The sequence below is a fragment of the Pogona vitticeps genome, chromosome 14, assembly GCF_051106095.1.
Source record: "Pogona vitticeps strain Pit_001003342236 chromosome 14, PviZW2.1, whole genome shotgun sequence".
NCBI lineage: Eukaryota > Metazoa > Chordata > Lepidosauria > Squamata > Agamidae > Pogona > Pogona vitticeps.
In genome coordinates, this window is record NC_135796.1 from 10,058,972 (window position 1) to 10,083,744 (window position 24,773).

At 42.1% G+C, this 24,773-nt stretch overlaps 2 protein-coding genes across 6 annotated transcripts in view; both read left to right on the forward strand.

The window, feature by feature from the left end:
* The window catches only part of LOC140702712 (immunoglobulin lambda-1 light chain), a 245,965-nt gene extending 226,599 nt beyond the window's left edge, over positions 1-19,366 (forward strand). For 2 of the 5 annotated variants that reach the window (XM_078381660.1, XM_078381661.1), the window contains exons 3-4: positions 6,448-6,485; positions 18,804-19,366. In XM_078381660.1, the coding sequence (XP_078237786.1) occupies positions 6,448-6,485; positions 18,804-19,123 (358 nt within the window). In that variant the 3' untranslated portion in view covers positions 19,124-19,366. Of the gene's footprint in view, positions 1-844; positions 3,714-6,447; positions 6,486-11,979; positions 12,549-18,803 lie in introns of those variants that run through there. The other 3 variants (XM_078381659.1, XR_013539206.1, XR_013539205.1) reach the window with 3 other exon arrangements.
* The window catches only part of LOC110070135 (immunoglobulin lambda-1 light chain-like), a 261,296-nt gene that overhangs the window by 223,277 nt on the left and 13,246 nt on the right, over positions 1-24,773 (forward strand). The window lies entirely within an intron of this gene.

Consider the following 24,773-nt stretch of genomic DNA (forward strand, 5'->3'; position numbering starts at 1 on the left):
TTTGCGAAGATCGGTAAGCGAAACGCTTACCGATCATCGCAAAGCGAGTTTTGCCCATAGGGGCCATCGGTATGCAATCGCATTTGCGATCGCTAAAACCTCTTCACTATGTGATTTCGGTGCACTCGTTAAGCGATGCACCACTGTTCTGTATTTTACCATATCACTTTATTGTCCATGCACTTCTGAGGTACTAGACTAGAAGAAATTAAAATACAGCCCCACATGGCTCCCCTTTCTCTGCTTTTCTATGCTAAAGCAATTACCTACATCTGTAGAACTTCTCCAAAATTACCCCAGAATATCATCAAACAGTAACAAGAGACCTGTGCAACAACTCCAAGATCCTTCTCGCTTGTAGTTTTACTGAGCCAGGTATCCCCCATTTTGTTATTGTGTGTTTGGTTTCTTTTTCTGAGGTGCAGTACTTTGCATTTATCCCTGTTGAGTTTCATTCTGTTGTTTTCAGCCCAGTGCTCCATTCTATCAAGGTCATATTGAATTTTGTTTCTGTCTTCCAGGATGTTCTCATGTTGCATCTGATTTATAGTGATCCTAATTGGGTTTTCAAGGCATGTGAGACATTTAAGGCATGGTTTTAGCATTGCTGTCCTCCGTAAGTTTCCACAGCTAAGCAGAGATTTGAATCCGGGTCTCCGGAGTCCTATTATGACACTCTCTCCACTACATCACTCGGGCTTTCCAGAAGATGGCAGCAGTGGCATAACTTTGCACTGCAAAAATTCTTACGCAGCTGGAGACTAAATCTGTGGAATATAGATATAGAGACTAGCGATGTGTACTTTCAAACCTTCCTATCTAATATTTGTCAGTAAATACTGAGGAATGCCTGACGAAGCAGCATTTTTACAAAGCCGATTTTGGCAAGGAAGAATTGATTTAAATCTCACTTTCTCTCTTTCATGGAACCTTTTGATCCCCACAAAGATATGGAAAATGTATTGACAGTTGACAAAGGGGAAGGAATTCTAGGGCTGGACAAGTGGGTCTACCATTGAAGACAAAGTGACAACAGCTTTACTTACCCACCTGGAAATTGTCTTGTTCTGTGCCATCAAGCCTGATCTCCTATGGGGGTTTTTGAAGCACGTAAGATGCTTAAGGTGTGATTGACTACCCCAACCCAAAAACACAATCTTTTTTTCTTTTTCTTTTCTTTTCCATTTGGAAAGAACACAGCCACAGTTTGAAATGCTGCAGCAGAGTTTCCCTTATTGCATTCTCACCCAAATTAGAAGAGGATACTGTGAGGCTGCTTAGATACTGTCTGTTTCTTTCTTCGTTTCTTGACAAAGAAAGGAAGGGAGAAAAGATAAAGTCTTGGCCTTTTCATCTTGAACCCTAAGCCTTGAATCATAAACCAGGCTAAATGGGCTCTGTGCCCACTCCAGACCTTTTTGGTCGAGCAGCATGGTTACTCTTGCTTTTAGGGTAGAGCTGAAGCAAGCCTGGGAAACAGAAGGGGAAGAGACGGAGGCAGTGACAGATTTTACTTTCTTGGGCTCCATGATCACTGCAGGTGGTGACAGCAGCCACGAAATTAAAAGGCGCCTGCTTCTTGGGAGGAAAGCGATGACAAACCTTGACAGCATCTTAAAAAGCAGAGACATCACCTTGCCGACAAAAGTCCGCATAGTCAAAGCTATGGTTTTTCCAGTAGTGATGTATGGAAGTGAGAGCTGGATCATAAAGAAGACTGACCGCCGAAGAATTGATGCTTTTGAACTGTGGTGCTGGAGGAGACTCTTGAGAGTCCCCTGGACTGCAAGGAGAACAAACTTATCCATTCTGAAGGAATTCAAACCTGAGTGCTCACTGGAAGGACAGATCCTGAAGCTGAGGCTCGAATACTTTGGCCATCTCATGAGAAGAGAAGACTCCTTGGAAAAGACTCTGATGTTGGGAAAGTGTGAAAGCGAGAGGAGAAGGGGATGACAGAGGACGAGATGGCTGGACAGTGTCTGCGAAGCAACCATCATGAATTTGACCCAACTCCGGGAGGCAGTGGAAGACGGGGGTCTGGTGTGCTCTGGTCCATGGGGTCACGAAGGGTCGGACACGACTAAACAACTAAGCAACAACGAAGCAATAGGGAGCAGATTGCTGGTGCATGGAAGGCTCACTTTAAAGGAGGTTGTACCCCATGAAACCACCCTTTCCAGGATAATCCAGTTTGTCTGACTTCACTCATAGCGGCAGTTATAAAAAGAATAATTTAATAAGCTGTATTCGCTCGCTTGAGCTCTTCTGGTTGGGGTTAACTGTCAGATTTAATCTGTTGACATCATTTGTGAATTTCATCATCATCATCTTAGAGCTGGAAGGAACCCTATGGGTCATCGATTCCAGCCCCTGTCAAGAAAGAGCACAGTGGGGGGATTGAACTCCCAACCTTTGGCTCTGCAGCCAGAGACCTAAACCACTGAGCTATCCAGGAAGAGCAGGTCAGTTTAGAAGTATTTCTCTTAACTGGGAACTTAGAATCCATGGAGGTCTAGATGTACAGTGACCATTTTTTCTAGTAACTCTCCAAGCTCACCTACTCAACCTTTTTTTTATCGTTAACTGTGTGCATTGACAGATGTTTCAGCAATTCAGTGCGCGGGCAAGAGAAATGCTCTTGGGTTTTCCAATTTAGTTGCAATTTAGAGAATGTAAAGTCAGATGACCAAAAAAACAGTACTCTGAGATTCGAGAAAATATCAGTTGAGCGTAAGGCATGGATCACTGCTAAAGCATTACCAGTTCTCTCTCACCGGAAATACAGAAGGAAGTGCTCAGTGAATTTAGGGCTGTGGACTGTGAGTCTTTTACATACACTGTTCTGTGTTGCGGAGAACATGAACACTTTTCCCTTGTGGACCTTCTAGTGGATTACTTCTGGACCTTCTGGAAATGGGACAAATCGATTGACAATTGGAAGCCATTTTGACCAACGGATTTCCAGTGGATTTATATGAATTGGAATTTCATATAAAGGCAATGGGATATCATCTAATATATATCTTTGACAGGGGTCTATGGATATATCAGACCATACTCTCCAGGTAAGCCCTTGGCCAATGCTCTGGAAATGTTAATAGAAATGGTAAGAGCAGGTTCTTGAGAAGGTGGCCCAATATGGAATACTCATGATCAATATGCTCCGTTTCATTTCCCACCCACTCTTGTTGCTGGTGGCTGCTCCCAGAACAGCCAGCATTATGGGGCCCCTGAATACCTTCAATTTTCACTGGGTTGCTTTGAAGATTTCTCTTCCTTTTGAGCTCCCCACAAGTTAAATATTTCTGCAAACCATGATTTCCTCCCAAGCCTGTGGAATTCTCACTCTTGACCGTTGGTGGTACCATGTTGACTACATACAGCTCAGCTCCTGGAGATCTTACTTTTCTACATTATTTCAACTGGATTGACCATTTGCTAGCAAAAAGCAATCATCTCCTTTGGAAACACCAGAATTCAACCTCAAAGGAAAAAAAGTGTTCCATTTTTTAACTCAACATCAAGGAATTGTTCCAGAATCACTTTCACCTTCCATGAGCCTTGAAACGCAGAACGGATTTTATGAAGACGTGATGACCCAGCTCTACAGAGTTTGAAATTTCTTCCTTTGCTGTTCTTCCTCTGAGTAATGGAACATGCTGCAATCGTATCCATTCTTACTTGGAAATGAGCTGCTTGGAATCATCTGGGTAAGTCAGATTGTACACAAAATCAGTCAGCCTTAAACAATAGAGATTCATATGAGCATGAAAATAGCTTTGTTATGGGAATTACCTTTTTTTTAAACTTTTGGTCTGTGATAGTGTGGTGAACCAAAAAATTTCAGAGGACAATGTGATTATGTCCCAAAGAAACTATTTTTGAGAGAGGACTTAGAAATGTCATATTAATGGTGGGATCAGAGTAAAATATGAGGACAATGGTCCAGAGCTTTATCAGGAAGGTCCCAGGATGTATGATTTAATGTGGCTTGAAATGAAATAGCATTTAAATGGAGAGCCTGTTAAAACCAGAAAGTAAGATTTCTTGATAGCATCATTGTCTTTCAGAACTTTGTTGAAAAAATACAATGGAAATGTGTAATTCGCTACATCTAGTGGAATCAGACGAAGAGTCCTCTGTAGTTTTGCTTTTTTTAAAAAAAGTGTGTCTTACAAATAGAGAAAACCCATCTGATCATGTTTGCTCTTAAACAAAGACATGGAAAGGAGAGATGTTTCTACAAAATGTGTTGTGTACGATTTGTCAGAATCAAGGAATGGTCACAGAAAGTGTTTGAGGGAAAGCATGTGTTCATGAAAATGTATTCTGTGGAATAAAGATCTACAGACTGAAGCCCATGAGTCTCTTTCCTGACTGTCTAAGGAGATCTAACTTGGAGAAGAAGAGATGGGAGGGAAAGGAGGAGATTCTGAATAAAACCTGGTCAAACCTACCGTTAGAATGATTAAAGATGAAGTGGACTTCTAAAGATGACCACTTAACAATCTGATGGCAGGTTAGAGAAAGATGTTGGGCACAAAGATGCTAGCTCCTATCTTGATTCACTTCATAAATATATACCGTATTTTCTCATGTATTATACTTTTGTCTAAAATCTTTAGACTAAAAATTGAGGGTCATCTTATACATGGAAGTAAGCTGAGGAGAGAATAAAAACAAGTGGAGGGGAAAGCAGGGATCAAAGAGATCCTGCAGGACTTTGATCCTTTTCCCCCTACACTTGCTAAGTCCCACTCAGATTTCTTAATTTGGGTTAGAAAAGTGGAGGGTGTCTTATACATGGGGGTGTCTTATACATGGAAAAATACGGTACACACATTTTTGCACATTATAGGAACTTGAGTGGAAGAGTTTGAAGTTAAGTTGATCCACAAGAGGAAGACCTGGAGTGGTAGAATAACCTATAAGAAAGGACTTCACTGTGGAAGATGAATTAAAATTTGGTAGAATGACTATCTTTAGTGATTCAATTCCTCACTCCAGGAATAGAGGCAAAGAGCAAGGTGTATTAGTTCTGGCTCCCTGTGGTTATGATCCAGCAGGCATCATGCTCACCAAAGCATTAAACCAGGTTTGGAGATGTAGTCCAATGTAGTGAGCCATGTTTCATTGGAATCCCATTTTTAATGGGCGTAGTCTAGATATGGTTCATGGAATGTCGTTGAAATGGTGATTATCGCATGCTCGTAATGCTATCCTTGCTTTGGACGTTCATGAAGTCTTTCCTTTTGGACAAACATATCCTGGACAATCATCTATAACCAAGGTTTTATTGATACGGCTGTGTTAATTTTAGAGATATAATATGCCTTTGCTTGTTTGAACTGATTTAATTTGCTCTCAGATGTTACTTTACATGGAACAGTTAAGAAATCCAATTATAGCTCGGTAAAATATGTAGATCAGGACCCATCCTATTGTGCCTATTTATTTATTTATTTATTTATTTATTTATTTATTTATTTATTTATTTATTTATTTATTTATTTATTTATTTATTCCATTTATACCCTGCCTATCTGGTCAATTACGACCACTCTAGGTGGGCTAGATTTTTTTTAAAGAGAGAAAAGTTTTAACAAAAAATTTTAAAAGAGAGAAAAGTTGTCCCAAATAGCAAATCAACCCACATCAAGAAATGGCAGAGTAAGTGACTTGGTACACTTATGGCACTCTTAAATAATGGAGATCATGTTTGCTGATCCTGCATCCCTGTAAATATGCAATTCCTTCAGATGTGTGTTGTTGTTGTTGTTGTTGTTGTTGTTGTTGTTGTTGTTGTTGTTGTTGTTTAGTCGTGTCCGATTCTTCGTGACCCCATAGACCAGAGCACTTCAGGCCCTTCTGTCTTCCACTGCCTCCTGGAGTTTGGTCAAATGTGTAGCCTGTTCTGAATAAATGCTGCTTTTAAATGTGTTTTTGGCATTGATTTTATTTACTGGCTTTAATATAATGCTTGTTTAATTCTTTTTTAAAAAAATATTTGCATGCTTACTGGTTTTATATTTTAAAGATTGCCTTTTTAATGATGTAAGCCTCCTTGGGTCATTTTATACCTCGGGGTATAAACAAACAAACAAACAAACAAACAAACGTTATTGGGTCGAGCTAGCATAATTAATTAGTAACTAAAGGAGGTGAATTTCTAGCAATGGCATCTTCATGCTGCTGGATCCTTCCATGTGTGTACATGGAAGAGCAACTTAGACTGCTCAGAAGAAAGTTGGCCCCAATCCATCCATTCTCCATCAAAAGACACCAAGGATTTCTGTAGTGACGCAACAGAGAATTGACACCTGCTCAGGCTTTGACTGGATAACCTCCACAACATCGACTTTGCCACCAAGCGGGCACCTGGGCCAGAAAGCAGAAGCAAACTCCCCATGGAGATATTTTTTGTATGGCCATCAGTCACTGTGTGTATGTCTTCGGCGGCGGGACCTACCTCAATGTCCTAGGTAAGTCGCTTCTAAAAAACCGTACAATTCTTTCCGAATGTTTTTTGTTTCAATTTTTTGCTGTTTTTCTCTCCTGAATTCCGTCTTTGTTCCAAGTGTGAAATCTGTTGCATGTTGTACATGGACCTGCCTTAGATAATATTCAACTGATCTTTGTTCTTATAGGCACCAGATTTGAATTGATTAACGCTATGTGAAATTTCTTTCCTTTCTGAGATGATTTGGGCTAAAATGTAGTGCACAATTCAGTAAGAGTCAGTCCTGTTGACGAAATGGGACTTTCTTTGGAGCAAATGTGCAAAATATTGAAGTAATCCTGTTCATAAACCTTTTATTTTCCTGAAATGTTTATGTTTCAGTATAGAACACTGTTCCTTAAAAAAATTCCAAACCAGCCCTGTTACACTGAATTCATCATCCTCTGCCTATGAACCATCAAACGAGTAGGTTCCCCTTTTTCCAATGAAAGAAAACTTATCAAAGTAAACATTCTGGGAAAACTGCAAAGTAATAATTAAGTGGTCATTTGATGCCCTGTATTTCTTTTGTTTCCTAAGACGTTCATATATTTTCTCAGCAAAGGGAAATCACCTCATCTCAAAATCAATCCAATTTCTAAAAAATACTAATGGAACATTTAACATACATTTAAACGCTGGATTAGAAAAAGGTTTTGTATTGTTCCATCTGGCTTTCTCCATCTTACAATTTTGACAGACTTGAAAAGTATTGGCAAACAAATTCTTAAATAGGGGGATAGGATAAGCTGTAGTGCTATACAGACTTAAATGAAAATCTGGCCCACTGAATGCAATGTAGCTTATGTTTGAGTAGATATTATAGGAATGCACTGTAGAAAAATTCTTAGTCTTACCTTCTAGACTGAGAGTTGAATGAAACTGGACCTTCTTGTAGTAGCAGATTTTAGAGATAGGCAGATGAACCTGGTCGCATTTAAAAAGTACACTGCAATATATTTTCCTCTGAAATAATTTTATAGCCTTACTTGCCGAAATGTTCATCTTTGCCCGTCTGCATGCCTAAACGCAAAGAAGCTAATCATAACGTAATGGTCAATGAAATTAGAAAAATAGAAAAGATAGGTTGGTGGATTGTGATTCTTTCATAGTTTTTCTTGACGCTAGATCTCAACGAGGGCAATGGTTTTAAATGTCCTAGTCATAACATTGGGTCTGGGATGTATGTCTTGGGTACATGACGGATCCCTCTCAACTTAAAATATTTCTGGGACTCCTTTTGGTCCATGAGATGAAAAACTATAGAGAATCAGAACTGTCTAAATAGAACTTTTGATTTCATCAAAATTGTTGTGTAGGAAAGGTAGCACTAGATAAAAGAGAAAAGAAGAGGGGAAAAAAGCAAGCAGGGAGAGACGTTTGTTGGAAATCCTCCAATTTGTAATTCTCTTTCAGCAAACGTTGCAGTAAAAATAATTGCTGAGGACAAGAGCCGGATATGTCCCCTCCCAGTTTGTGCAATTCCACTGTCTATAGTTTTCCAATTTTGGCCATCAGTTAGTACTTTGTTTTCACCGCCTACTAAACATACTCTCTCTCCTCTTTATCCTTTGGTGGGTCATCTGCACCTTAGGGATTTTTGAAGCAAACTTTTAAAAACTTCTGCTGCCGTTCAGGTTGTGCCATCCAGTATGTGGCTGGTGCCGTTTTGGCCGCCTGAAGATCCCACATGAAGGAAATGTTGTCCACTATTAGCCTAAGAGAGGCAGAGGAATCCATGACCAAAAGCTGATGAGAGCTTTTATTTTCTCCACTCTTTGGAGGGCTCTCTGCTTTCTCCAGCTTGAAAAGAAATATCTCAAAATTGCCCTCCCTCTACTCTGTCCTTCTTTGTTTTTAAGTCTGTTAGGAAAGAGAGGCGCAAAACTTTATTCCAGCTAATACATTCAGGGGAAATGCCTTTGTATGTGTTGCATTTCTGGAGAACGAATTCATGCCACAGACATGAATTTGTCGTCCATATGGACAATAAATCATGGAGCACTTCTCTTGAATATATTACCAAAACCCAAAGGACTGATTTGAGAGGTTCTCTTCATCTTGACCGGAGGTTGTTCAAGAAAAGTCTTTGGAATTTGGGTGTTGTGATAAGTCATGGTGTACTCGCTTTCATCCAGGGTGAAAAGATTTTTTTTTCCGCACATACTCCAAAAAAACAACCTGCCCTAACCTAATCTCCAAAAAGAATTGTATTTTATCTATATCCATTCTAGATTTTTATTTAAAGTGAGACCCATTTGTCTTGGACGCCTTTCCATATTAGGGCGCGCCACTGAACAGTCCCGGGGACCCCTGTCGTGCTATTTTCAATGGGGCTTTTTCCTAGGTAAAGTTTGTACAGGCTAGGAGTCTAAATTTCCTATTTGTTCTGTGAATATATGATGCTCACCTTTAACCTTAATCCGATAGCCAGTTCCAATTACAGTAGATCCATTCGATCAACAGGATTTGCAGAAGGATTGATGTGTACTATTTAGCAATTAATGCATCTGGTCTGTTCTAATTGGAACTAGTCATTGGCTCGTGGCTTTTTTTTCATCAGAACACTCTTAACTGAAGTAAGAGCTTCATACTAGCCTGGTTCAGACTCTCCCCACCCAAAAACAACAGCTACACATAGATCAGTTTTCCGGAGTCATTATCCTGCTGTTGGTCTGAAGTCTTGTGGACAAAGCTTTGACGAGCCCCTGACTTATAACATCGCTTTTCCTGAAAATTAATTGGCGAAACCTGATTTCATTTCATGAAATTTTCTGTGCGGTACAGTCAAGTGATGTTGTTCAAATCGACGGCCTATTTTCTCTTACATTTAAAAGATCTATTATTTGTATTTTCTGATCATTGCTGTTTTCCCCATGTTCTCTGGATAAGTAACAATCTGATATGAGTTTGTTTTGTGAAATGGCGATCTTACGCCTTGTTTTTTAGCAGCCAGGAGCACTCAGATAGGTCAGAAAAGTGATATAGACTACCTGTATACCGTAATACAGTCTTGTATTTAAAAATTGGCATGGTCGCCATAGGCGACCTGAAACTCCACACGGGTGAGTATGTGGAATTACGTTCAAGTGAGTGAACGTGCAGGAGACAAGAATTTATGGGGTCAGTGTAATTAGGGCTCAAGATGGCACCTTTTGGGCAACTTATTCTGTTTCTAAACTATGTATCACATTTAGTCCATGCTATATCCCTTTTCCTCATGTAGGTGTTTTTTTTCCGAAGATTAATCAAGATAACCACTTTTTTCCTCATAGATACGTAGAACATGTTTTGGTTCCAACGAGTTATAGCTGAACTTGGTTTTCTTTCTCCTATAAAATGTATTTGAAATGTAACAGCCAGTAAAGTGTAGTGGTTAAAGTAGACCCATTGAATCAATTAAGCTTACATATGTGTTGACTTAACAAGTTCTCATTGATTAAATCAGTCTACTCTACTTGGGACTAACAACTGGATTTAGGCCTTGCACCAGGGAGATATCAGTTCAATATGCCACTCACCCATGAAGTTCACCTTGAACAGATAACTATATTTCAGATTAACTTTCCTCACTGAAACAACCGTGAAAGATTATTCTGAGGATAAAATGGGGAGTGAGACATTAAAAATAAGCAGCAAGGCAGTTAAAAAAAGGTGCTTCCAAAGTGTTTCTACTTTACCAACCCTTCCAAAATATGGGCTTCCAAGTATTGTTGGACTACAAGTTCCATATCATCCGTTCTAATAAGGCCATAGTCCAGGAAGCATGGGAGTTGTGGGCAAGCCATTTCTGAGTTCATAAGATTGGGAAATACTGCCCCATGCAAATTCTTTGGTATCTCGAGTAGAAATGGAGAATTAAATCAGTCTTTCAGACAATCCAGTAGGGCTCAGCATGAGTGCTGGGTTATACTGAAATGCATTGAGTATCTGATGCTAAGATCCTAAGGCGCAGCTAAGAAACAATTTGTCTTCCAATGCTGCTGGGCTCCGACTCCCATCAGCCTCCATGAGCATGGGCAATAGCGAGGGATAACAGGAGTCACCGATCAACAACGTCTAGAGCAGCGGTGTCCAACCTTGGCCCTCCAGATGTTCTTGGACTTCAACTCCCAGAAATCCTAGCCAGCAAAGGTGCTGGTGAAGGCTTCTGGGAGCTGTAGTCTAAGAACATCTGGAGGCCCAAGGTTGGACACCACTGGTCTAGAGGGTCACGGTTTCCCCTGCCTTGTCAATTAATAGGGAAAATACTTCCCACTCAGGTGGACCTCATGAGTAAGGACATGTAGGATTCGGCTCTTAATCATATTCTTAGATGTTCTTTCACCTCCTGTTTGAAGTTCATCTTCTTTCTTGCTTTTCTCTTAAAAACAGCAGTTTTTTGGGGGGGCGGTTGTACCGTATTGGAAAGTCAGTCAGACATTTGTAACAGAGAAAATAATTCAGATTTCAAGAGATAACCTAGTGTCCTGTTTCGTAACCCTTCGAAGTGGATACATAATGGGCACATGTATACATCTCGGCAGATGCAAAGATTTCAGTTCCCTTTCATTCTTCAGGAAACCTTAAATCATCATCATCCTCTTTGAACTGCGGAGCTGGAAGGGAATCTATGCTTCTTCTTTTTAAAGGATGGTGTTGATTTAGTATCTATATAGTGTTATTCGTTGGAGTGCACAATGCTTGAAAGCATACAGAAGGACTGATTGTTGTCCAACATGGTTACAATTTGGAATCTGACACAGTGGAAAGCAGTAAAGGATTAGTTCCCAATCTTGGGTCCACCAAAGCTCTTGGACTAAAACTCCAAGAAGCCTCCACCACTAGCTCTGCTGGTCAGGATTTTGGGGAGTTGCAATCCAAGAACATCCCGGGGAATCAAGGTTGAAAACCAATGCTTTACACTGAGTCTACACCCTTGGTTCTGCCTATAGCTTGGCAAAAGGAATTGTTCTTAAAGAAAATGGTCTGCCAGTCTAATTCATAGGAGAAGGGGACGTTTGTATAGTGATTCTACAAAGCCCTTTCCCATCACTGACATTTAATTTGAGACCCACCATGGCAGAGTGGCTAGAGGGTCACACCTGAATTCAGTTCAACAAATGGATGAAAGAGTTTTCTAAGTGTGACTCTTATGTATAATTCATGGAAAGAATTGACCCCACAGCCAAAAAGATGTGAGACAAGCTCTGTAGGGAGAATAGGCTAAATTTCCAGAGAGCTTGTATGGAATAGCACAGGATACTACCATTCTTCACTCAACACCTGAGCTTCCAGCCCTCATTTATCTTCCTTGTTTGACCTCTTATATCTTATGATATCACATTCATAGAGGTTCTTCATTCTTTCACCAATAGGCAACTCATGACTACATGCCACAGCCTTGAAAGGTTGGGGAGATTCAACTATGCTTCCCTCATTCATGATCTGACCTTAATTTCATCAAATCATTAAAGAAAATGCTTCTTCTCTTTCAGGTCAATCACCTGTACCGCCTAAAGTGCATCTCTTCCCTCCATCTCAGCAAGAGATTGAGAGCAAGAACAAAGCCACCCTGGCCTGTCTTGTAGATGAGTTTTACCCAAAGACCATCGAAGTCAACTGGCAGGCTGATGGGAAAGCCATCTCCTCGGGAGTGCAAACATCTCCGTCCACCAAACAGGGTGAGAAGTACATGGCCACTAGTTACCTGACTCTGAGTAAGTCAGAATGGGACAGCCATGAGACGTACGCTTGCAAAGTGACGCACAATGGGAAGACCTTCGAGCAAGTGGTGAAGAAATCCGACTGTCCATAAATGTTGGAGAGCTCAGAGGTGGCCCTCAAGTCTCCCTCACCTGGGCGGAAAGAGGGCTTCCTCTCCTGTGCCCTATATAACCCCTGATTCATTTCCAAATGCTCCTTCAGCCCATCACGGCTGATTTCTGCCCTTTGTAGTTCCGTCCCCACCTCCAACTCCATCTCTGTAGTCCCCCCTCCCCGGGAAGATCCTCTGTAGGTGACTCCCTGAGGTTGTGAGCAGATTAATAAAATTTGATACATTTCATTGGTGTGACTTCTTTCTCAAGGGATGAAGAACCTAAGATTAGACCTGGAATCCTGTGGGGTCAAGCCAGAGGATGTGTTGTGTTTGTCACATAGTAGAGTTGCAAGGGAAAAAACACCTGGACTACACATCACGGATATACTTCATGTGTCTATGGTCCACTTTCCTTAGCTTCAAACAATTTTCACTTCCAGTTCTATATTCAGAATCGCAATCCACAGCTTGTACAGTGCTAGGTTGGATAATATCTTTATTCGATCATGAGAAAGTTACAAGTAAGTTGAACTTTTAAGTAGCCCAGAAGGCTTCATGAGGAAAAGATATATTACATTTGGGATAAAGGTCGGTGAAACCAGACTGCCATCAAAGCAAACCTCACAGGTCCGTTTGTAGGCTTGGAGAGAAAAACCTAGAAAAAGGTAGCAGTCTTTTACATCACAACAGCAGATAATAAAATTTAAGGGCCCTCCAGGCTGTAAAAGTTATGGAGAGCCAAATTGGCAGTCATATCTACGGACTGGAGAAGATGGAATCCTCACTGCTGTGCATTCGAGTCTATGCTTTAACTCTCACGTGTGGAATATGTGGTCCTTTGGATACTATTAGACAACAGTTCCCATCATTCCCCACCACTGGATGTGCTGCAGGCTGAAAACATTTGTAGCGTCATCCATTCCCCAGTCTTGTATTAAAAGGTAACCAATGGCAGCAAACAACGGTTGTTCTCCCTTACTTGATTTTATGTATGGAATTGGTGGTCATGCTAATTCTGCTCCTCTCCCAAGGAACCTAAGCCCATTCCATTTTGTTTTAAAAACAACCCTATGAAACCTATTACATTTAAGAGAGTATGGGGATTTGTGACTGCCCCAGCTTCCTGGGTGAGCAGGAATGTGAATGTTCTGGAGCTCTCCCTCTCTGGCAACTTCCTGCCCTAGAGATGACTTCCTGTCCTAGAAGGCTTCACAGCTGGTAGAAGAGACGCAATGTCATGAGCAGCCAAAGAGAAATGGATGTACCTAATCATCAGTAGCACCATCTCAACCCCTCGTTTGTAACTGATGCTTCCTCCAAGATGTTCAGAATAGTGAACTTTATTCATTTTCTTCTCAGAATAAAAATGGAGTAGGTTAGGCTAAAACATAATGGGAGGGGGCCAATGTCAACACAGAAAACTTCATGCCTCAGCTTAGCTTTGTGGCCTAGGCCATTATTATGACCTAACCGTACATTCACGGCACCTCACTGCCTTTTATACTCACTTAAGTTAGTTCTCTTTATGCCTTCCGCCTGGAAGATTTTACTCTAGGGTTGGAAGTAATACACTTGTCTTAGTTGAGAGTATTTCCATAATGATGTTTTGATCCCATACCAACAGGAGAAAGTGAAAGCTGAAAGGATTTATGTTCCAGGTTGTGCTTGGTAGGGTTCATGAAAGAAAACCAAGGTCAGACAAAAACATTTTGTTGCCTGATGTGAAGAATGAGATGGTGGTATTCCCATTCTGGGTATGAAAGTCAACCACCCTCCACCACAGCTGTCGACATCACCCTAGCTTGGGTGGCATAGAGCTGGATGGGTGGCACACACAGATCTTTCCACCAACCATTCACTGCCACTCCTTGCTTCCTATCGACTATCTGGGGGAAGAGTTAAATAGCAGGAGTACCAACGTATGGATCTGAATGTTGGCTTTGGACATGAGACATCCGTGCTCAAGTTCCTCTCTAACCGTTGATGGCTATGATAACGTTAGGCTCCCAGTCTTGGCATGGCGGTCACAGTACAGTCATGGAGCTAGCCAGAGAAATCTGTGGCCACAGTCTTCCCAACAGGATTGGGAACAGGGGAGAGAGGGCAAATGGATGATGATAGCCTTTGCTGCCAATATATGTTAAGGTTCCACACATCCTGGCCCAATGATAGGTTCAACTTATGTTCAAATTACAGGTCAACCTGTTGGCTTGGAAAGCTCGGTGAGTTGGTTATCTGGCTGTGAAGCCAAAGGTGGTCAATTCAGTTCCCCACTCTGCATACCAGATAAGCCAGGCTGTGTTGCCTTCGGCAGGGTGCACGGTCAACGGGAGGCCCCGAGAACGAGGGAATGAGGAACCAGAACCAAGTGGGCAACATAGAACGACAAGATAGAAAAGGTGATCCCTCAAACAGTCCCATCGTGACCAGAATTAATGCAGCACAGAAATATCCAGGGTTTCCAAAAAGGGCACAGGAGAAAAAAAGAATGCATGGGCCACACCGTATAAAAGTTCATTTCCCTCCACATTTCTAAGTATGGAATGATGCTGCAGTGGAAGCACACATTTCACCCAACGGTCTCTTTTCACTGAAATTCCAGGATGGCTTTCCAAGCTGAGGCCAAGGGGTCCATTTCAACATATTTTAGAGGGCTTCTCTAAGAGTTGGGACGTGAGGCCATTATTGTGCACAACACAAGGAATGGTCCAGTGCATTTCTTTTAACTTCTCAGAAACAATCTGAGCATAAACAAAGATCTTGTGCCTGCAACGTCACCTGTCACATCTCTTCTAAAGAAGCATCACCTGCATTCAATATCTTGCTAGTTCTGGTGAGTCCTTTGCACTCCTCAAAGTCTCCTCTTTGACTCAAGCTGTAATCAATAAACAATCTGGTTTTCCACATGTCCTCCATCTAAAGGTGGACCATGACCGAGTGGAACCGTTTCAAGGAACTGAGATGTTGATGGAATACCAACTGGACCTCCTTCTACATCTATAGTTAAACCAGAGAAACACACCATTTTCACCCCCACAAAAAACATCATGGACTGCATCTTCCTTGGAGAGGGAAAACGTCTCATCCTCCGGAGAGCAACAGTTGCCACCCCACAGCCCACCCTCATCCTATGTGGAATCGACATCTGTGATCATCCCCTGCTGTGAACATGGGGCAGGTTTTTGTACAGGTCTGTGTCACTGTGGTGGGTGTTTGGAGGTGGAACCATTCTGACTGTCATAGGTAAGTCACTGAATTTATCACATTCTTTTCATTCTCTGCAAAAATATACCAATTTTTCCCTCCTTTTGGTTCTCTTCACTTTCTCTGACTTCAGGCTGACTTAGGGTCACTGTTGGAATTTAGGACAATAAGAACTTTCCTTTTTAATCCTGAGCAGAACAACATGTTCTGGTGCCATTTGACATGTCTCTTCCTCCCAAAAGTATGAAAAAATGTTTTCAGAGACCTGCAAATTTATCTATTTCTCTTTCTTGAGCTTAAGGTGATTTTGATTTCTCTGCATGTCTCTTTGGTGGCTAAATTCACACTGGGGCAAAACTTTTCTGCTAAAGAAAACATATGACAAAAAATGACTTTAAATTGCATTGGTTTGTATGAAAGTGTCTTAAATTTGCTGTTCTGTAATTGGGCATTTAATGAGAAAAATGTAAGGAAATCCGCAGCCTGATCCTTTTTCTGTTCATTGGGTGATCCAAGAAAGAAAGGCTCTCAAACTACTTTGTTAAAAAACAAAACATGAAGATCCAGGTTGTATTTGGAAAAAACAGGGGAAGGTCCTTTGCAATTTGGAGTCACTTTCTGAACACAGAGCTTCTGTTTTGCCAAGATTTCATGGGATAACGTAGGGAGAAGGTGTGCATTTTGCACTTTACACCAGTGCATCGCACTTTAAGAACTGACCTTGATGAGATCCGTCTCTAATTGCCTGTAATATTTGTGTTTCATTTCATGGGAAGAAAGCCTTTGCATTTTCCGAGTCTGATAACAAAAAATTTGGCTTGTGTGAAGCAAGTCTTTCCTAACCAGGTTTTCTATCTGCCCTGAACTCCTGTGAGGGACATTTCAGAAAACGTTTGCCTCTAATTTCCCCCCAGTGCCCTTAGAAGGAACAAAATGGAGGTGGAAAAAGAGGGGAGAAAAGCCGTGAGGAGGAATTCTCCCTCAGCCCTGCTCCCTGAATCAGAATTGGGCCCTGATTTATACACATATTTTTGCTAAATGTTAGAGCAATGAATCAAAGGACTCCTTCATCCTCAGCATTTTGGACACAGCTTGTCCTGGCAAAGTACATTTGGTGACAGAGGCATGACGAAATTGCAGATGGTGCACGTTAACATCTTCATTTAATTAATGAAATCCAATGTACATTCTGCATTGGCTGAAGTACTGTGCCTTCACATAGTAAGTCTTGATTTGAGGAGGCCCATTGAATCAGTGGGGAACTGGGTGAGTCCCATTCCTCCCCTAAGTTCAGATGATTCCGTGGGACGACTCTCGTTGGGACGCACGGCCCTAAGCAGCTGGTTTGCAGCCATGATCTCCTCTGGCGAGACCTCTTCCATGGGCTTTTTTTGCCCACCTCAAGGAACTGAGTGCCTCTCCAGGGATCACTTGGGAGGTGATGGATCCAAACCCATGGAAAAGGAACTTCGTCCTGCAGTGATAAGATCAGTGTTGCTCCGTGTAGACGTCCCAGACATTTCCCATCTAGCACGGGAAGCCTAGGTCGCCATATTCTCAGGTCACACAAAAGCAGCAATTCACAATCCTTTTGAGTTGTCTTACTGTGGTTAATGGGGTTGCATTGGTGGAAACGGATTGGGGGTTGTTGCTTTAAGTGCACCTCCTAAAAGGACAGTGAGAATGCAAGCTCTTGCTTCCCACTGCGGGTCCTTGCAGATGAAAAGGTAGGTTCTGGATTGACCCACCATTATTATTTCACATTAAAGTTAATAATTATGTCACATTTGATTATTCAGAGCATGAGATTTTTTTTTCATATACCGTGGATGGTGTCTGTTTGCTAGATTGCTGACTTATTCATTTACTTCCTTATTATTATAAAAATGAAAGACAACTCTAACATGCCTCTCCTCCAAAATGACGACTGAGGTAACGAACTCGGGTGAACGTTGTGGGAGGGAGGTAGTGGAGAGGCAGCACCCTGATTCTGAGTACCAACATTTGGGGGTTCAGTGTTTTGCATCGCTGGGGAACCCCCCTTGGCCAAATCCTTCACGAGCCCCTGAGCAGAATCACCAAGACTGAACCAGGTGGCCCCAAAGCTGAACCAGCTTCCATCCCAGACTCCAGGCCGGCTTGCAAAAGACCCCTTTCTGAAGCTCTCCAGATGAACTGACAGCCTGACAGTGGGAAGCCGTTGCTTCAGAGCTGCTGTCTTTTGTCTTGATGGGATTCCCTAGGCAGATCTGTGAGGAAACCAACTAGAAGGAATCCATTGTGGGGCCATAAGTGACTAGAGGGTAACTAATCCTCTTAGCCTTGAAGCTCTGGCTAAAGCTTGGAATACTTCCCTTTTTTTGAACTGTAACTCCCCAAATCCCTTGGCCAGCAAAGTAAAGAGCCTTCATGGCTTGGGCAGAAGCAACAGTCCAAAAAAAAGGAACTTTCCAAACTTCTGGATCCTGTCAGATGCTTGGTATACTTTGCGAGAGACGATCAAGAGCCCTCTGAGACTTGGCCAAGTAGGGGTTGTTTCATGGTGGCTTCCATGGTTGCAAATGAATGCTGTTTAATTGTTTCGAAATACAAAATTAAATGGGAGGGCAGAATATGTACATGGGTTCAATGAAGAGTTTCAGGATATTTCATCTCTCCAATGAATGGGTTGATTAAATGGCACCCTCTCATGCATTTTCACCCTAGATAAACTCAGCCCAAGAGAACAATGTACGTAGTCTTAAAAGTGTCACAGGTCCAAGGGGATAGAGATCACTTCAGCATCCGGGATCTGCCGAGGTGTAAACCAAGTTCTTTCCCTGTTGGGATATCTTCTTCATGGTCCATGCTGCCTGCAATATTCTGGGGGTTGTAGTCTAAGAAAGTAACTCTTCCCAAGTGGACCTATACTTGTGTGACTTATTTTCCGTTGCCTGGATTTGAATCTGGCCACATCATCCTCTTCTGCTTCCTTCATTTGGACGAATAAAAGTATACCGTATTGCAATGCTTTACTGTATTCTGCTTGGTCAGAAATTTGCCATAATTCTGACGTATCTCTGATCATGAAGAGAATTGGATTTCCAAAAAAAATCCCTTGAAAATATTTCTAATATTCTGAAATAGGAGCCAAATGTTCTGAGCTAAGGCCCAAATTTATAGGACGGTTATTGGGAGAAAGGTGGCCTATAATAAACTCAGACTTGAAATTTTGGGGAGACTCAATGATCTTTTCCTAATCCATCAGCTGTCAGTGTTTTTGGCTAAACATTACCGAAAATGTTTCTTCTCTTTCAGGTCAGCCACCTGCACCGCCTAAAGTGCATCTCTTCCCTCCATCTCAGGAAGAGATCAAGATCAAGGGCAAAGGCACCCTGGTCTGTCTCGTAGACGGATTTCACCCAAAGACCGTCCAAGTCAACTGGCAGGCTGATGGGAAAGCCATCTCCTCGGGAGTGCAAACCAGCGAGCCCGCCAAACAGGGTGACAAGTATATGGCCACCAGTTACCTGACCGTCACTCCCTCAGACTGGGAAAACCATCAGAGATACAGCTGCATAGTGACGCACGAGGGGAAGACCTACGAGGAGGTGGTGAAGCCATCCGCGTGTCCATAAATGTTGGAGAGCTCGGATTTGGCTCTCCTATGCCTGGCTCTAGGGAGGAATAACGCCTCCTTCATGGGCCAAACCCTAATGCGGGTTCATCCATAAAGGCACATTTCTCTCCTATGTAGTTCCTTTTCCCCATCTCCTCTTCTATTGTGTAGTTCCTTTCCCCTTCTCCCCTGTTGTCTCTTCAATTTTCTGTCCATATTGGCTTCCATCGTTGGCACGTTAATAAAATGTTGATCCATTTCATTGGGGCTGTTTGTTGGTCAAGATACTTCTCTGTGAACACTTGTACATCTCTTGCACCCTCATAGTTCTAGAGGTGGTTTCTCAGACAATATGGGATTACTATCCACTTCTTTCTTCTTGTTTTCATTTCTGTTTTGCTTTAATAGAAGGTACAAAACCAAGGGACTCAGGTGCACAGGGCTTAATCCCATACTAGGAGTTTTACTGTTCAATTCCTGGTTGACTTTCTTAATGCCATTTGAAAAAGACTGGTTGCCTCTCCAGAGCCAAGGATATTTAAAGGGATTCCGCAGCCTGCACGCACATTCACACAGAGATCGGTGAGGTTCTTATTACTGAACATTCCCTTGAAAAAATGAGAAGATGGATTTGGGATCAGGCTGTGTCCCTGATGATTTTCAATGGGCTCTTCAGCAATTCCTCAATAGTTTTGGGGCTGGGGAGTGGGGCCTGATCCGTTAGAATACTGCCAATGATAAGACCGAATCAAATTTAATTTTCCTTTTCTTTTTGGTCTGAATGCTAGCAAAACTCTGTGCTAGCAATGGTACACCACTCCAACAGCATCTCACATACATGGAGAACCACATCCGAATCACAATTAATTACAACTGACTTGACCAGCCAGAAGGTAACAGAATACCACAAGAGATGGGGAGGAACCTGTGCCTTGACTCAGAAAATACTTGACTCACAAATACTCCTTGACAAAGATTCAGGAGGACTCGACCTCTCCTCTAGCAAAACCTACCAAGGCGGCCCACTCAGAATTTCATTTAAAGAAAGGGGCAATGCTCTAACTGCAACTTACTAAACAAAGAAAACACAGTTAGGATGAATTTGAACCAATGGAATTTACAGAGGAATTGACTCAACAAACCCTCATGGATTCCAGCAGGCAACTCTAGTGGGATTTGCTACGGATTTGGGCCAATGTCCTTCTTGAAACTCTGCATTATAACAAGTGACTTGCAGATTTTCCTGGCTTGCCCACCAACACGCACACAGACACCAGCCAATAGCTTCTGTCACTCCCAAATACAGTGGTGCCTCGCTTAGCGAGGTTAATCCATTCCGGATTAACCCTCGCTCAGCGAATCCATCGCTAAATGAAACAAAAAAGCCCATAGGAACGTATTAAACTGATTTAATACGTTCCTATGGACTTAAAACTCACCGTTGTGCGAGTTTCCTCCATTGCGGTGGCCATTTTGGATGCCTCGTTAGTGAGGCAAAACAGCGGTCGCCATTTTGTTTTAGCGGCGGCCATTTTGGAACCGCCGATCAGCTGTTCGCTATGCTTTGATCACGTCCGCGCGATCATCGCATAGCGAAAAAAGCCCATAGGGGCCATCGCTGAGCGAACGCTCCAGCGATGGCCTGGGACCGTTCGTTATGCGGTTTCATCGCATAGCGAAGTGTTCGCTATGCGAGGCACCACTGTATAAGAGTCCTCTCGGATCAGAACAAACGCCCCTCTCCTCCAGCATTCTGTTTCCTGTTTCCTGCCTTTTAGAGCTACAAGTCAAATATGGTTCCAAGGAGTTTCCAAGCAGAGTATGAAAAATCAGATCCTGGAGTTCTACCTTCTTTGCTCACAACAAATGGCCCTACACCTTAAGCCAAGCCATGGAGTTGCAATGAACAGCATGATGGCCACCATGTGTTTAGGCCTACCATGCATTTTACCTGTGTCTCAGGGATAAATAATTCCTACCTGTTGTGTTTTGAGAAAGGCCAAATGTAGCCCCAAGTTGAGCAGTCAAGAGGACTCCCTTCTCCAAGAAAGGAGGGGAATCTGCTAAGGACCACCCCATCCCCCAATTTGGCCTTGAGATGCAGTCCAGGCCATTGCATCATTGGGGAGGCTAGCAAAGGTGAATTTCTACAATGGACTTTCCAACTCCTGCTAAGGCCCATGACAGATTGCATATCGGGGCAGTTGCAGTCTATAAAACATCTTTTCCAATTTTGTTTTTCTGGGGAACAAACATGAAAGTACAACCATAACAGGAGGAATCATTGCTCGTAGGACATTTACATCAGTTCAGAATATCTGGCTCCAAAGGGCAAACCAAACTGGTCTAAAATCTCTTCCTGAAATGATCCATGGGTATTCCGATGAGCAACCCAAACAGACCTCTCTTGGAAGTCATTGCCATACTTGTCTCCTAGATAAATTAAAATTATAGAGGAGTCTTAGCTCATCTCACAACCTAGTTGTCAACATGCATCTATAGCAGTGGTCTCCAACCTTGGGCCTCCAGATGTTCTTGGACTTCAACTCCCAGAAATCCTGGCCAGCAGAGGTGCTGGTGAATGCTTCTGGGAGTTGTAGTCCAAGAACATCTGAAGGCCCAAGGTTGGGGTACCACTGATCTATAGGAACTACAAAATCCATGATGCAAAGCAGTTGGGATCCAAAGAGCGATCTGCTGGTCCATCCACAGGGTGGACAGGTTAAGGGCAGGAAACGATGACTGGCAGATGGAAAAAGGGAGAAGACAGATCCACGGGAACAAAGTGGATCTTTCTTCTGCCCTTTAGCTTCCATACAAAACTTTCAACATATTTCACTCTGGATTCCATGTTACATGAAATATACTGAAAACCCCTCCAAAGCTCTCCACACAGTCACTGTTAAACAACTGACTTCTCAAAGGGTTAAGAGAAGAGCTAACACTTCATTACACACAGACAGACAGACAGACAGACACAGACACACACACTCCTATTTACTGTGTATATATCTCTTCAAAAGAAGGACCCAGGGCTTCGGGGTTCACAATTGTAACATATACAAAGCTGAACTTCTTTTGTGACTCTGGGATCTTCACTAAGAAGTCTCAGTCTCCACCTGGATGGACCATGACCAGCCATTGATGCCTGTTCAGCATCTGTCAAACAATTATGGATGATTCACCTTGACTCTCCGTTTCTTTTTTCCATTTTGAAATGGATACCAAAGGCATAGATGCAAGGAGTAAGAGTCAGTTGTTTAAAAATGGAACTTGACATTGATACGAATTGCTGTCAAAAGGCATAACATTAGTCAGCCCACACAGAGTGAATAAATAATGTTGTTCTCTGATGAGACTCTGCATTCATTTCCAACCTTTTTGCTAATGGACACTGTCTATCAAAAGAATGATCCACATGCACACTCGCCTCTTCGTAGGATTGGTGTGGACCAGTTTTTTCTCTGCTATCAAAGGTAGCAGGTTTTTGTACTGCAGCGTATCACGGTGGTTCGTCTATGGAGAAGGAACCCTTTTGACTGTCACTGGTAAGTCACTAAACTTATCACCTCCTTTTCAGTTTCTTTGAAAAAAACTTAATTTCCCCCTTCCATCTGTTATCTGCATGGGATATTTAATAAAAAGCAGATTTCTAAGCATAGTCCGCCTGGATGTCGAAATTTCCCTTCTCCCTTCCCATCCCCATGTTGGAAACCTTATCTATCTATCTATCTATCTATCTATCTATCTATCTATCTATCTATCTATCTATCTATCTATCTATCTATCTATCTATCTATCTATCTATCTATCTATCTATCTATCTATCTATCTATCTATCTATCTATCTATCTATCTATCTATCTATCTGCCTAACTACCTAACTACCTAACTACCTACCTAACCTAACCTAACCTAACCTAACCTAACCTAACCTAACCTAACCTAACCTAACCTAACCTAACCTAACCTAACCTAACCTACCTGTCCGTCCGTTTGTTTGTTTGTTTGTTTATATATTTATTTATATCTCACCTATCTGGTCAATCATCCACTCTGGGCGGCTCTTTTGATTTGGGCCCATGAGATAACGTGTAGAAATCTGTCCAGAACCAAACTCAGATTCTTGCAGGACCTTTACTGTGAGATGGGGAACTATATCAAGAGATCAGAATTTCAGTAAATGTCATTGTAATATTTACATGTTAAAGCAACATGGCTTGTGGATCTACACCCTGCCCACTTGCTGGAGAACTAGACTTGACTACAACTGGGAGAGACCGGAAACTCTAGTCCTATGAGGTTTGGGTCAGATTTCTCATTTGGGATTTCATCAAATGTATATACAATGAAGAACTCTCTAGCTTTATAACTTCGCAATCCAGATCAACTACAGCCAAACAATGTGCTTCAAATTAAAGAGAACCTCTATATTTTATGTGAATGTTAAAGACCATGGGAGAGGTCCAACTGTAACTCTCCATTAGAGTAGACCTGTTAAATGGATGTAGCACAATAGGTCAATACCATTGGAAGTCCCAGGTATTCAATGAGTCTTATATAATGTAATTCCTCCTCAGAGGTGGTTCCAGATAGAATTGTTGATAACAGTCAGACAGAAATCAAGAGAATTCTAGTGGCTTATGGAAAAGGCTTCAGGAGTTAACCTCGAGGCAAAATCCGGAGCCGGAGTCGCGGAGGCAGTTCATGTCATTCTGGGAACTCCTGCAACATGGCTGGAACCAGTTGTATTGGCTCTTGCCTTTCCATTGGACTATTTCAGTGACATGGAGAGGGGGGACTTGCTGCTCGGGTAACAGCCTATCCTCCATATTATTTTACCCAGGCTTTGTGCTCTGGAGAGGACACTCCAGCTTCGCACACAGCGTCGAAGTCCTCCATACAGTGCAGGTTACCATAGTCTCTTGAGACTGAAGGATGCCTATGATGATGATGATGATGATGATGATGATGATGATGATGATTTTCTTATGAAAATACTTTTTGCTGAGTTCCATTTTTCCCCTCTGAGAATCTCTTAGTATAGACCCAATTCACTTACTGTAGACCCAATTCAAAGTAGAAGCAGAACGGACAATGGGACTGCCCCTGCTTTAATGTTTAGTAACTTAATAAAGCAGGCTAGTTTCTTACTGTCAATTTCCACTTGCATAGGAGAAATCCTGTTAAGTCTTGGTGGCCAATTCTTGCTCCTTAATGGGTACTAGTTCAATTCCAAAGGGACAAACCCAGATGGGTTATACAATGAGAGTCCTCTAGCAATTTGCTCAGAAGGATGATGCAAATTTCCCTACCAAGCCATGGATCAGCAATATAATTCTAGACAAAATGTCCTGGGGATTTATTGTGCATGCAAGCCCTTAACAGAAAGCTTTGACCTGCACTGGGACAGTTTTTTAAAAAAATGGTATCAATTGATATATAACATTCAGCTATTCAAGGACTGACAGAATGGAAGCTATATATTTTTGAGATACATCTCTACCAGCATGCAGGTCAGGTATTGTCCATGTCCTTACACAGATGGATGAAGACCTAATAGCAACACTTCTGACAATGTCAAGCTACTTCTTAGGAGTTTCTCTTTTTCTTCTTGACGGCAATTTGTAACCAGATCAATCAGGAGATGCAGCTGAACGAATTCAATG